Source organism: Cervus elaphus, chromosome 11 (genome assembly GCF_910594005.1).
Source record: "Cervus elaphus chromosome 11, mCerEla1.1, whole genome shotgun sequence".
NCBI lineage: Eukaryota > Metazoa > Chordata > Mammalia > Artiodactyla > Cervidae > Cervus > Cervus elaphus.
This window is the reverse complement of record NC_057825.1, coordinates 34,907,902-34,922,582: the sequence shown is the minus strand read 5'-3', so window position 1 is coordinate 34,922,582 and position 14,681 is coordinate 34,907,902. Positions and strand designations below refer to the sequence as shown.

At 36.8% G+C, this 14,681-nt stretch overlaps 1 protein-coding gene across 5 annotated transcripts in view; it reads right to left on the bottom strand.

Moving 5' to 3' along the window:
• Positions 1–11,646, bottom strand: part of SPDYA (speedy/RINGO cell cycle regulator family member A) — a 37,911-nt gene extending 26,265 nt beyond the window's left edge. For 2 of the 5 annotated variants that reach the window (XM_043917483.1, XM_043917484.1), the window contains exons 1-5: positions 10,446–11,646; positions 7,304–7,385; positions 6,272–6,524; positions 4,326–4,384; positions 1,828–1,913 (exon numbers count right to left, since the gene is read on the bottom strand). In XM_043917483.1, the coding sequence (XP_043773418.1) occupies positions 1,828–1,913; positions 4,326–4,384; positions 6,272–6,524; positions 7,304–7,385; positions 10,446–10,519 (554 nt within the window). In that variant the 5' untranslated portion in view covers positions 10,520–11,646. Of the gene's footprint in view, positions 1–1,827; positions 1,914–4,325; positions 4,385–6,271; positions 6,525–7,303; positions 7,386–10,441 lie in introns of all 5 variants that reach the window. The other 3 variants (XM_043917485.1, XM_043917486.1, XM_043917487.1) reach the window with 3 other exon arrangements.
• Between the last annotated feature and the right edge of the window lie 3,035 nt (positions 11,647–14,681).

The window sequence follows — 14,681 nt, the reverse complement described above, 5'->3', positions numbered from 1 at the left end:
AGTTCAGAGTATTAAAAAAATATATAGAAAATAACTTGAAATTGAACTGTGGCTGAGAAAATATTTAATGAGAACTACTGAGTTGGGTGAGCCTCCCCTATGGCTCAGATGGTAAAGAATCTGCCTGTAATGCAGGACACCCAGGTTTGATCCCTGGGTCAGGACGATCGCCTGGAGAAGGAAATGGCAACCCACTCCAGTATTCTTGCTTGGAAAATTCCATGGACAGAGAAGCCTGGCGGGCTACAGTTCATGGGACTGCAAAGAGTCAGACACGACTGAGCGACTATCACTTCACTTCACATTGAGTGGGGTTATATCAAAAGTACAATTAGATATAAAACTGGAAATTATGATTCATGTTACTTTTAATTTGAAGCTTATAATACAACATGCAATAAAACCTGACATGCTACTACACAGTTTAAGTTAACAAAGTGCTGTGCTGGTAATAATTTTACAAAACTGGTCAAATCCAATTTTGGGCATGTGGTAAGATTTAAATAAAGTTTCTTTTGGCTTGTTTTCAATTTTCAGGTGAGAAAAAACTACAAAATAGAGATATACAGATCAATATACAGATATAATACTAAGAGACACATTAACAGCAATACAGCTTAGTGTCAAATGGCTGGATTTGGCCATTGGCAAATCACACCTAAATCTGTGCCCCAGTTCCGCTGTTTACTAACTTTTGTGACCTTGGAAAGCACTTAATCTTCCTAAGTTTCATTTTTCCTATCTGTAAAATGGAGATAATTTAAAAATATATCTCATAGGAAAATTAAATGAGTTTATAGAAAACATTTTTCTGGTGCCTCGCACATGATACTCAAACTAGCTAATACTATTATGTTCCTTCAATTTAGCAATCATCATCAAGTTTTATACTGAGTTCATTTTTTCCTCTGCATGGGGAAATGTATCTCCTGAAAACATGCAAAGATCAATTTCTTCTAGTCCTATTTCTTGAATTACATTCTGAATTAAGCAGACTTAAATTCTTCATTGCTAATAGTTGCTGTGATATTTAATTTCAATATGTTTATATGTAGCTCCTTAGTTAGGTACTTAAAATTATATTCATATATTTCTAACTGTAGCTTTGTATCCAGGTACTGGGGTTTTGATACTGAGATTGTCTAGAGTATTTTCCACAAACTGTTCAACTTAAAAAGGCAATAGTTATAATGATTTTTACTAAATATTAAATTTCAAAGAGGATATTCTGGCTTTTAAAAAGTCTCTAAGTCCAAAAGAGGAAAATTTGGGGATAATTTATATGGAACACTATATAAAGTATGACAATGTGAAAGGTACAATACAAACTCAAGTGGAATATGAAATAATAAATCTTAGGCATAAGATCAATGAAAAGAACGTAAGAATATCTTATTAAAGTAAAAAAAAAAAATACAGCTTTTAAACAGGAAGGCCTATTCAAAGATATATACCAGGGTTTAAACAGCCTCTATTTTAAATAAGGTATTGTAGATACTGGGCTTCTCTGATAACTCAGTTGGTAAAGAATCTGCCTACAATGCAGGAGACCCTGGTTCAATTCCTGGGTCAGGAAGATCCTCTGGAGAAGGGAAAGGTTACCCACTCCAGTATTCTTGGGCTTCCTTGGTGGCTCGGCTGATGAGGCAACCGCCCACAATGCGGGAGACCTGGGTTGGGAATATCCCTTGGAGAAGGGAAAGGCTACCCACTCCAGTATTATGGTCTGGAGAATTCCATGGACTGTATAGTCCACGGGGTCACAAAGAGTCAGACATGACTTATAAATAACTACCATAAAAATCACTTAGTAGAAAGCATACTTACAGAGCAATAAAGAAATTTATCCTGGTATGCTCATTTACAGTAAATTTAGCTCTCTTGAAATAAACAAAGGTCATAGCCAAAAGATACTATAGAGAAAAAAGTTAAAAGTTAAAATTAATGTTTTGCTTTCATAAGTAAAACTGCTTTAAACTAGCTGTCTTTATATGCTAAAACAACAAAGCATTATTTATCCTTATTACAGAAACACCTATTTGAGTCCTTATTTTTTGGATTCCTTTAATCCATATGAATAGTGAGAAATAGTTCTGGATCACTTATGATTAAGTCATAATTGGAATCAACTCCTAAATTTTATTCTTGCCAATATTTTTTGAATCCCAAACTCATTTTTTTTCTATTATTCAAACATATAAAGAGGCTGAAATAATAATCAAGTGAATAACCATACATCCTTTACCAAGATTCATCAGTTGTCACTCTGTTGCCACACTGGCTTGATGTATGTGTATATGCAACTTTTCCCCCCTCAACTCTTCAAGTTAGTTGTAGACATCCATACTCAAAATACTCAAAATAATTAAAAAAATAACTTCTAACCAGAAATTAGAATCACATGGCTCTATTTTCACTAGGAAAAGTGTTTTAAATGTATTATTAGGAAGACATGTCTAGCCTGTTATTAGGACCCATGCCAGGTTCTGCCTGTTCAAGTTAAAACCAAGTTACAACACAAATATATTAGATTCCCTCTCATAAAATAGCTAATTCATCCTACCTTCACAGGTTTGACCACAAAGGTGATTCCAAGTTTTTCAAGGCAACTTTCAGTAGAGGACTCTATACTAGTTTGTTAAAATCCACTATCCCTGGTTAGTTACTTTAGAGGCACTGCCCCCTGCTGTCCAACAACTTTAATTACCGATAAGGCACTTAAACTAAATTTTAAACTTTATAAGTCCACATGAACTGGATATTTGATATTAAGGCATTACTGTTAATTTTTAAAGGTATTAGTGACACTGATTATGTTTAGAAATATCTCAATTTTTAGAAGTATGTCTTTAAATATTTATGGATAAAATGTTAGGCTGTCTGGGATTTGCTTCAAAAAAATCCAGTTTTGGGGAAAGAAATGAGAAGAAACAAGAATGGCCATGAGTTGATAACTGTTTTAGCTGGATGGTAGGTACACAGACGGTCTTTGTTCTATTGCCTCTACTATAATTTTAAACGTACTACTGCATGTTTGAAATTTTCTAAAATTAAAATTTCAAACTTTAAAAGAAAACTTCCAATTTTTTGTTATCTTAAGCTTAAAAAAAAAAAGTTTACATCAATATTAAATTAATGGGTATTGAGTCATGAAGTAGTCTGTTCATTCCCTTTTCTGTTGGTTGGCACATGATCTTAAATGTGATATGAAGTCATGCTCCATTTTCTGATATGACGAACTGGTCTAAGACGACATTTATAAATTTAGAAAGATGGTAACGATAACCCTATATGCAAGACAGAAAAAGAGACACAGATGTATAGAACAGACTTTTGGACTCTAGGGGAGAAGGAGAGGGTGGGATGATCTGAGAGAATAGCATTGAAACATATATATTATCAAGTGTGAAACAGATCGCCAGTCCAGGTTAGATGCATGAGACAAGTGCTCAGCTGGTACACTGGGATGACCCAGAGGGATGGGATGGGGAGGGAGGTGGGAGGGGGGTTTAGGATGGGGAACACATGTAAATCCATGGCTGATTCATGTCAATGTATGGCAAAAACCACTACAATATTGTAAAGTAATTAGCCTCCAACTAATAAAAATAAATGAAAAAATAAATAAATAAAAGAGAAGGGACAGAGGGAAAAAAAAAAAAGCTCGAATTCTGTTTGGCTAAATCTAAAGAATACAGAGACATCACAATCCCTACTGTATAAATCAGCATCATGATGTTCTTTTATGAAACACTGATTCCTATATAAAGAATAAGATAAACTAATTTTACTCTACAAGATTATTGGGATTTCATTTAAATTATCTACAAAATATTAAAATGTATAATCAACCACTTTTATCAGATGTTATTACCTGATAAAAGGTAACAATTCTGATCAAAACATATTAAGCCTAATACAGCAAATATTTTATAACTATAAATGGAGTATAACTTTTAAATATTGTGAATCATATTGTACACCTGTATAAAAAGCAAAACCAAACAAAAACCACCCAACTAACCAAAAAACATATTAAACATCATGTTTTTTTTATTTTTTTTAAACATGTTTTAAATCAAGCAAATATGGGTTTAAGATCATATGAACCTAAATCAATAATATTTTACAGTTCCTTGAGTATAGATGGAATGTATGTTTGTTGTATACTAATGTATAAGGATTCCATTTTGAAGAAGCAACGTTAAGTTAGTTCTTTTCTTAATCTTAATTAATGATAGAAAATCATTATAAGGTTCATTAAAGTCCTGACAGTCCAGTAACATAAAAATGCTAGTTAATGATTATACTGTTATCAAATTTACCTTGTCTGCAATTTTACAGCAGCAGTCCATCCACAAGAAATCCTGAATTAAATCGTCATCTACAACAAAAGAAGGCTATGACTTGTCTTTTGAAAACAGGTTTCCTTTTGAAGAATTAATTTTTACATAAGGAGATTATAAACAATGTTTATAAATCAAACAAAATGGCTGGACTGGTATTGTCCAAAGTATAGTTTTTGGTTCTTTAGTGTGTTTACCACTGCAAGCACTGTACAGAAAACTACCAATTTATTTTTTGGCTTCCCATCTGATTTGCCTTAATATATAGCCCAGACTAGAGGGAGAATGCCAGAAGTGTTTGATTTACTGAATATTCCAGTAGCTCTTTTAGGAATGTTTTGGGTAGCTCTAGAAGGGCTCTTTGTTAATTTCTAAAGCAAATCTTTAACAGGTGGAAATGGAATCTGATAAAAGATAACTCAGTCATTAAGAAATAATCACTCAATGAATACTCTGTTTTCTAAATATCTTTTACGTTTTTTTTTAACCACTTTCTCCTTTTAGGTACAGGGTATTTTTAGTTTTGGGCTCTTTTTCTATCCTATTTATCTTGCCTCTGTCCAATTAGCTATTATCCAAATACACATGAAAATGTCTATATAAAGAAGATTTAAAATTCATTAGTTATTTATAACTAACATTTAATTTTGGAAAGACAGTATTATGACAAAAAGATCAACAGACAAAAGTAATGTTAAAAAGAATAACATCCAAAAAATAGCTAAGAAACTCTCACTTCAAATAAAGGCTCAAATACATAATACCAAAATACATGTGTAGCTGTCAGAAAACAATCTGGAAAAAAAATCCACTTCTTTCCATTTCCCCCTCCGTTTTTAGTTAAATAACTAAGTATAACTTTTTGTTATATCCTAGAAATATCATCAGCGTAGTCAAATAAATGGAAAGATCCAATAGGTATCGATTTTCTGAGAATAATCTCTGCCTTGTTAATTCCATTTCTATTTCTTAAATTACCTAAAATGGTAGAGCCATGTATTTTTCCTTATTTCCCATATTCAGTTATGAATAACAAAAGTTTGTGGGTAATAATTTTGCTCTACTCTTAATAAAGAGAGGGGGGACCCTCATCCCCCATTTTTTAAAGACTTCTGTCCTCTTAGCAGGGCAAATACTCTTGTCCCTAACTCTCTCTTCTTTTATGAATCTCCTTTCCTCTATAAGCAAGGAAGGCTGTTACCTGAATCTACCAGTCTGTGATGGCTACTTGATTTGATTCAGTCCCATAGATAAGTACCAGAATCTATCTATCCAACCCTTTATTCTGTCTACCTTACTACCTTACCTCAAAAAAAAAAAAAAAAAGTCCTCTTTCTTGGGCCAGTAGAAATACTACAAAGTTTCTTTTTGGCTATTTTTAAGAAGATTATCAGCAAAGTAGCACTATTTCATGATCTGAACAAAATTCGATTTTATTATATGAGCATTATGATAAAGCATAGTTAATTTTTAATAATATTCCCCAAAGATTATACTTAAACTTCTCTAGGTTGACTAACCTTGCTAGACTGCTCAGTTTTAGCACTGAGTCCTGGGAAACCCCCCAGGCTCAGTGACACTGAGTCAGTTAGCTCACCTGAGACTTTATGTGTATTTACTTTAGGTCAAACAAAACTCATGCTATGATCTTGAATTGCCCAGAATTTACATTTGACACTTGAATTAAGTAGTCTAGAAGCTAGATGAGTCAGAATTTCTACTCTAAAAGTAATAAAAACAAAAATCTAGCACTGGGGGAAAAAAAAAACAGACTAAGGCAAAAACAAATTTGGTTGGAGATAGAAAATCTGACACAGAAAATAACAGCATCCTTTTTGATTATCATGAAAATGATAAAACAGAACTTACATTCTCTCACTTTTAAGTACTTTATAATTACCTCTATTACAATATTTTAAACCTACCAAATAATTTAAAGAAAGCAGTCATTTCCTGACGCTGTATAACTAGACAGGGTCCTTTGGGGCGTTTAGACTTGTTGCTATTATGTGCATTTTTTTCAGATGCTGGCCAACTATCTTTAAAAATAGGACGCTTCAGGGTAATGGGTTTTTTAGGCTGATGCAATCTATTTGACCCTGATTTTACATGTACAGTGACAGTAGGTGGTGTCTCACAACACAGCTGATTATGTCTCATTTTGGTTTCCCACGATTCCTGTTAAAAATAAAACACATAGTTATTTATCACACTCTTGTTCATGTCAAGAAAAGCTATGTTTCTTTTGGGTCTAGTATGCCTCTATTCCCCAATAATAAGTTACTGCAAACTATTTTGCTTTGACTACTAGGGAACTAAAAACCAAATTTTAAAGTTAATTATAGAAACTGTGCTGAGTTTATAACCTATTTGTGGTATTCTTTTTTCCTGATAATTTTTATTCTGCTTGTATTGACATAATTTTATCATACGATTATTGTCATCTCAAATATTTTATAGAATAAGGCAAACTGTTTTGAGAACTAAGTTATTATCAATATCATTATTATGTTAAAAAGCAATCTCACATACACACAAACATTTCCTAACTGGTTAATTCATGGATATGTTATAAAACTCACTGATTCAACAAATGTTTATTGATACTTTTGAAAAGTTAAAAACAATTCTAGCAAAGAAATGCATGCATTGCGGGATTCTCATAAATTGATCACTTTAATTTCTAAAGTTGTCAGTGTATGACTATGCTATTTGTGTGGCTGATTACCAGTGATATGAATGTAAACTGCTATAGACTAATAAAAATTGAAAGTTAATCCACCAATATTTAATGATATGCATAATCACTATTATTTTGATGGTAATTAGTTCACATAATTACTAGTATTACTTTTATGATTAAAGTATTTATAGGGTAATAGGAAATGGGATTATGAATAGCCAAAGCAGCAAACTACTTTAAGACCCTAATGAGAATCTCTGAATCCATAACTCACAGGTACCCAGGCAGTCGTGCCTCCCTCGATGTTCAGTGAGTTAGGTACAGATTCTCCTTCCTGATCCTCAGAAACTTCCCTGCTGAAGGAAGGAATGGAAAATAAAATTGGATATAGTGAGGCTAGATCAGAATTGTCCAATATAAAGTGAGCCACATATATAACTTTGTATTTCTAAAGCCACATTTAAAAAGCACAAATAAGCAAGTCAATTTAATTTTACAAATATACTTCATGTAACTGAGTATATCCAAAATATAATTTTGGCATGTAATCAATATAAAAACTAATAAGACATTTTATATTCTTCTTTTATACTAAGTCTTTGAAATCTGGTGTGTATTATACTTATATCTCAATTTTGAATGCTAAAATTTGCAACAATGAGTGAAATATAGTCTTGCCAAAACAATGATCTGGAGGTAAGGGAAAAATATTTTATATTCCTTCAATATTTAATTGTAAAGTAAAAATTCTTCAGTTGCACCTGCCACATTTCAACTGTTTAATAAGCGCATATGGCTAGTAGCTACCCATATTAGACAGCACAGGGTTAGATTATGAAGAACTAGGCAGAGTAAATTATATTCAATTACTTTTATATATAATTCCTTCTCCTCTACTTTGCTTCCCTCCTCTCCACTCCTCTTTCTTCCTAGATCCTCATCTGTATCTTTTTTTCTCCCCCAAAGAAAGAGCAGCCTTACAATCTAGATGGAAAAAAACTAGTCATGCTTCTCACATTGGGGTGTGAGGGCTAGGCTTAGGGAGTGGGGGATAGATGTGCCAGAAAATAGAATAACTGTGGCACTTCTCCCAGGATGTCACTTTTACTTAATGTTAAGTAACTTAAAATAGTGTTGCTTTATTAAAACAACCTGGGATATATGGTGAAACAGAATGCAAATTTTCTATCAAAAAAATAATGATCACATTTTACATTATTCTGCTTCATATAAAAATTGAGAAAACAGAAACAGGAGGAAATTCCCCAATAGAGATTCATTGAGATTAATAAGCAAACACTGGCAAGAGAGTTATGGAGAAGGAACTTAAGGAGAGAAGTTATCAGTCATACATTTTTGGTCAAATTCCAACTTTAGGTAACTTCTATTTTTGCTTCATTTAGACATACTAAGAGAATGGCAATAGTCAAATGAGAGTTCTTTTTAAGACAGAGGATAATTTTTTTATAATTCTTTTTTAAATATTATAATTGAAGGATAGTTACTTTACAGAATTTTGTTTTCTGTCAAACCTCAACATGAATCAGCCATAGGTACACATATATCCCCTCCCTCTTGAACTTCTCTCCCATCTCCCTCCCCATCCTATCCCACTAGGTTGATACAGAGGCCCTGTTTCAGTTTCCTGAGACAGACAGCAAATTCCCTTTGGCTATTTTACATATGATAATGTAAGTTTCCATGTTACTCTCTCTATACATCTCACCCTCTCCTCTCCTTTGTGTCTGTAAGTCTGTTCTCTATGTCTGCTTCTCCAGTGCTGCCCTGCAAATAAATTCTTTGGTCCCACTTTCTAGATTCCATATATGCATTAGTATATGATATTTATCTTTCTCTTTCCAACTTACTTCATTCTGTATAATAAGCTCTAGGTTCATCCACCTCATTAGAACTGACTCAAATGTATTCCTCTTTATGGCTGAGTAATATTCCCTTACATATATGTACCACAACTTCTTTATCCATTCATCTGTCAATGGACATTTAGGTTACTTCCATGTTCTAGCTATTGTAAATGAACACTAGGGTACATGTGTCTATTTCAATTTTGGTTTCCTCAGGCTTCCCTGGTGGCCCAGTGGTTAAAGCGTCTGCCTGCAATGCAGGTTCGATCCCTGGGTTGGGAAGATACCCTAGAGAAGGAAATGGCAACCCACTGCAGTATTCTTGCCTGGAGAATCCCATGGAGGGAGGAGCCTGGTAGGCTACAGTCCACCAGGTTGCAAAGAGTTGGAAGCGACTGAGCTACTTCATTCACTCAGGGTATGTCTAGGAAAGGGATTGCTGGGTCATATGGTGGTTTATTCCTAATATTTAAAGGAATCTCCATATTATAGGACAGGATTTTAAAGTATGAATGAAGGCAAAGGGACAGAACTGGCTGAGAATAAATGTTAAAATACTGGACAAGAGACCTGGATTAAGACCTGATTCTCTCCAGTGATATGATCTTAGGTTATTTAACTTCTTGGAGTCTCTCTTTTCTCGCTTGTGATATTGAAATAATAAAAGCACTTTTTTTTTTTAGAAGCTGGTACATAGTAAGTATTCATTTAAAGTTACCTATTATCAGGTATTGTTATAATACATATTTTGGAGGGTTAATGAGGAAAGGAACCATATGAATAATGCACAGTGCTGAATGTTTGGCAAAAACTCAACCTATGGCAGCACTATTATTGTATCTTTTTTACAGAAGAGTATCTTTGAAGAGTCCCAATATGACAGATAACCAAATTTCACCTCAACTAATAAACGTAATTTAAATGTTAAAATTTCACTGGTAACAGGCACCATAGGTATATTTTAATGTGTTTATGATATAGAATAAAGTTTGTAAATAGACAGGCTTTCAATTACTTCTAAAGTTTAAAAAAAATTTTTTTTTTAACTGAAGCTAGCTGGCCTACAGTCGTACTGCAAATGTTAGGAAAGGACATTTGTAAATTTGATAAATGGGCTAAGGGCATAGCCCTGAGATACAGCAACTCAGGTCTCAGGATTCTGGTGCAGATGCTCCTGGAAAAAAAAGATGCGTTTAATGGGATACAAGAGGCAGGATGAATTAAAAACACTGCTATCCCGCGCTCAGCTGTATAAAGACGGGCCGGCTGCGCGGAGGCGCGAGCTCTTTCCTAAAGGCCTTCCTTTCCGAAGGGGCCAGCGCCCGCTGAGGAGAGGGCACGGCGAGCCCTTGGGGACGAGCCTTGGTCTCCTTTGTCCTCTCCCCCGCCGACGAGTGAGCACAACCAGCTGAGCTGGTGAGCAAAGTGCGGCAAACACCAACAAACACGGCCGAGGGGCGCGCCCTGCCTCCTCTCTCTACTACACTGTCGTCCTCCACCCCGCTCCTCCCGGCTCTGCGCAGTCCTACCGCGACGCCTCCACCTACCCACCGGCACCTGAAGAAACTCAAGGGCGGAAGTGTGTGAGGAAGGGGTCGAGACGCCGCCGCCATAGCCTCACACATTTAGGCCGGCGGGGTTGGAGGCAAGAGGGGGCGGAGGGGCCAGGCACAACCAAAACTGTAGAGTCGCCGGCGAGGCCCGAAGCCGAAGAGCGAGCGGAGGGTACCTGCGGAAACCTGAGGCGGGTGAGCAAAGGCCGGACCGGCGGCCAGCCTTTCCCAGACGCCCTACGCCTCAGACGGTTACTCGCAGCTCGCTCCACCGCGGCACCGCCGGCCCCGAGACCTCCCGCCAACCCGAGCGAAGCAGACGCAGGCCAATCAGCGCCCGGAGCCCGCCCCTTGAGGCGGGGCTAGCCCGAGGCTGCGCGCGACGCCTGCCGACCTTTTACCGTTACCTTTTCTTGTTCCCCTCCCCGAAAGGGCCTGGTAAAAAGGCGGGACCTTACCAGGCCTCTTCTTGCCTTCTAACTCAACCCCTTTCCCCTGGGCACATACCAAAGTCAGGCCTGGATTAGAGCCATTTATCTTCCCTCCAGCGAGACGGAGAGGCACCGCTGTGTCGGAAATACTGCCCCACCGCACCAAGTATATACACTGGCAGGTACGCGAAAAACGGAGACATCAATAGCGGGAGGACGAAGAATCAGAGAGGAACTTTGCAGCAGTATAAATTGCTGCTACGTTAAAATAATTACAGAAACAGAGGAAAAGGCAACTTAAACTGAAAAATGTATGAATACTGTGGCTCACTGTGAGAAGGGGTAATGTTCTTCTATCCTATTAAATCTCTTGTTCTAACTTCTACAGGAACCTTTTCGTTTTGGCGGCATTCTAGCCTTTGGCCTGGTGCCTAGGATGTAAGGTGCTTAATGTTTGTTCAATGAATAAGTAAAAGGATTCTTCATAGCATTTAATTTTGTCCCTGACAGCTTTTCTTCTTCCCTTCTAATTTATAACCTGCTTCTTCACCCCTTTGATATATCACGTTGCTGCAGTCTTCTAAGTCTTTTGAATGACTGCATACTACTCCAGAATGGATGGGCCAAATTTAAATCGTTTTGATATTTGCATTGCTTCTAGATTTTTCAGTTACCACCACTGTTGTTGCTATTCAGTCGCGAAGTCGTGTCTTGACTCTTTGCGACCCCATGGACTGTAGCACACCAGGCTTCCCTGTCCCTATCTCCCAGAATTTGCCCAAGTTCATGTCCATTGAGTCGGTGATGCCATCCAACAATCGCATCATCTGTTGCGCTCTTCTTCAATCTTTCCCAGCATCAGGGTCTTTTCCAATGAGTCGACTCTTTGCATCAGGTGGCCAAAGTATTGGAGTTTCAGCTTCAGTATCAGTCCTTCCAAGGAATATTCAGGACTGATCTCCTTTAGGATGGACTGGTTGGATCTCCTTGCAGTCCAAGGGACTCTCAAGAGTCTTCTCCAACACCACAGTTCAGAAGCATCAATTCTTCAACACTCAGCTTTCTTATAGTCCAACTCTCACATCCATACATGACTACTGGAAAAACCGTAGCTTTCACTAGACAGACCTTTACTGGCAAAGTAATGTCTCTGCTTTGTAATATACTGTCTAGGTTGGTCATAACTTTCCTTCCAAGGAGGAAGCGTCTTTTAATTTCATGGCTGCAGTCACTATCTGCAGTGATTTTGGAGCCCCTTAAAATAAAGTCAGCCACTGCTAATTTCATGTACACTTAAAAAGGAATTTGGCCTTGCCTACTTTGTGGTGCATGCAAGCTCAGTCCTGTCCAACTCTTTGTGACTCCATGGACTGTGTAGCCTGCCAGGCTCTTCTATCCATGGTATTCTCCAGGCAAGAATACTGGAGTCAGTTGCCATTTGCTACTCCAGGGGATCTTCCCTACCCAGGGATGGAAACCGGATCTCCTGCAGGCAGATTCTTTATTACTGAGCAGCCTGGAAAGCCCCCTATTTATGGTACTTCCTAGCAATTAGTTCCTCAGTCAGCAACTCTGAAGAACGATTATTTAGTTCCCTTCTTTCTTGGGCTCTCACCCAGTTAGAGGATGGCAAAAACCACCTACATGTAAGAGGATACAATCTGGGAACTCATTTTTCATTTTAAGCTTCTTGGACATTTTCTCGAATGAACCAAGAAACAAATTGGCTGTGAAAACCTTAAAATACTGATTCTCTTGAAAAAACACTGCTTGAAGCCTCATCCTGCTTTCTCTGGTGGTTCTTTTTTCCCCAAGGTATCAGGGTTTACTGTGATTACTAGTTTCCAGCCTTGGGTACAGAATGTTTACTGAACACTGAATGTCTACTACAGGCATGCTGCTTTGCAGATATTACATTTTCTTTTTTACAGATTGAAGGTTTGTGACAACCCTAACAGACCTGTGCCAGTCTGTTAGCACAGGTTTTCCAGCAGCATTTTCTCACATTATGTCTCTGTCACATTTTGGTAATTCTTGCAGTATTTCAAATATTTTCATTATATTTGTTATGGTGACCCATGATCAATGATCTTTGACGTTACAATTTTGAGGTGCCATAAAGGGAGCCCATAAAAGCCCATCTATAAATGTGTTTTGATTGCTCCACTAACCGGCCATTCACTCATCTCACTCCCTTTCCTTGGGCCTTTTCCCTAAGACAACAAAATTGAAATCAGGCCAGTTAAGGTTTTACAGTGGCTCCACAGTGTTTAAGTGAAAGGTAGAACTGGACATCTCCCATTTTAAATCAAAATCCAGGCATCTTTTACATAAATGGGATTGCATACAAGTTTAAAAAATGAAATATTTGATATGTACAAAAATATTAGTTATATGCAAGCCAAGTATAAACACTCAAGAAACCACTACCCACCAAAAAAGGCATGAAACCTAAGACCCAAGGAATAGAACATAATACTGTTGAGATTCTGTATACTCCTCCTCCCCCCCCTTACTTCCCTGAAGAGGTGACTTCTGTTTTTCCCACTCCATACCCCTCCTCCTCCCAGGGGCTCTAAAAGCCTAACCACTGGACTGCCAGGGAATTCCCCCATTCCATTTTTTTTAGATTTACCATATTCCCAAGCATAAATCTTGTTTGAAAACTTAACATTCTCTTTATTCTCCATACTTTTAAGACTTAGACATGCTAATGCATGACAGTGAATCATTTTCATTCTGTATAGGATTGTTCTATAAATATACTGTAATGAATCAATGCTCCTGTCAAGTCATTTGGGTTATTTTTTGCTATGACTGATATGAGTATTCCCATACACAGACCTGGTTTTCTGGTGTGCTGTCTGTAAGGCCACTTAAGTTATTTATAGCTTACACAGGCTCTGATTAGTTGGTTGGTTGACTGATCAGTGCACATGTATTAAAGTCAAATATTTTGAACACTACTTCTGTTTATATATGTATGCCCCACAGGGCACACATGGAGTTTTTCTATAAATGCTTTAAAGTGAAACTGTTGGCTTTTAGAGTATGCACATTTTCAACTAAGCAAGATTATCAATGCTTAACTAAATTCATTTGCCAAGGAGCTGTATGTACTAATTTTATGTAAGAGTTTCCATTTGTCAACATCTTACCGTCATGTTTTCAGACTTTGTATGACAAAGATTAATCTCAAGGTCCAGCCACTGATTCAAGGTGGGCAAAATTCGCTTCCTGGAATTTTGTACTATGACCAAGTATGGCTAATTGCTCTTTTATATGGTAGAGGTTAAAAACTCTTCAGAAGTATTAGCATTGAGCAGTAATCAAAGAGAAAACTTCTCTCCAGTTTTCTCCACTGTACCTCACTTTTTTGTCCAGTAATGAAAATATCTATTTTTATTTCTCCTCATTCTAGCTTCTACTTATGACATAATCCTTATTTGTTAAATTGAGCCAACAGCCTGTTCACTTTCAAGTTTTGATTCCTGGTTTTAAGTGTTAAGTTTTAAGTGTTCATTTACTAGGTTGACTTTTGAAAGACAAAGTGTCACACAAACTACATCACCTTCCTAAAAATGTTTGAAGTGGCTCACAACAAAGATGACTTTAAGGTCAATAGAATAAAACCTAAATAAAATGCAGCAAAGGGGAGGCAAGAAAGTAACCATAAAGATATTGAAAAGTTTGATACTGAACAAGAGACAACCTCCACAATGTGCCTGTCAGCAACTAGCTGAGAAATGTTCCTTCAACCAACTGAACATTGACTTCTCATTATTTACCAATGTTTTACCAAA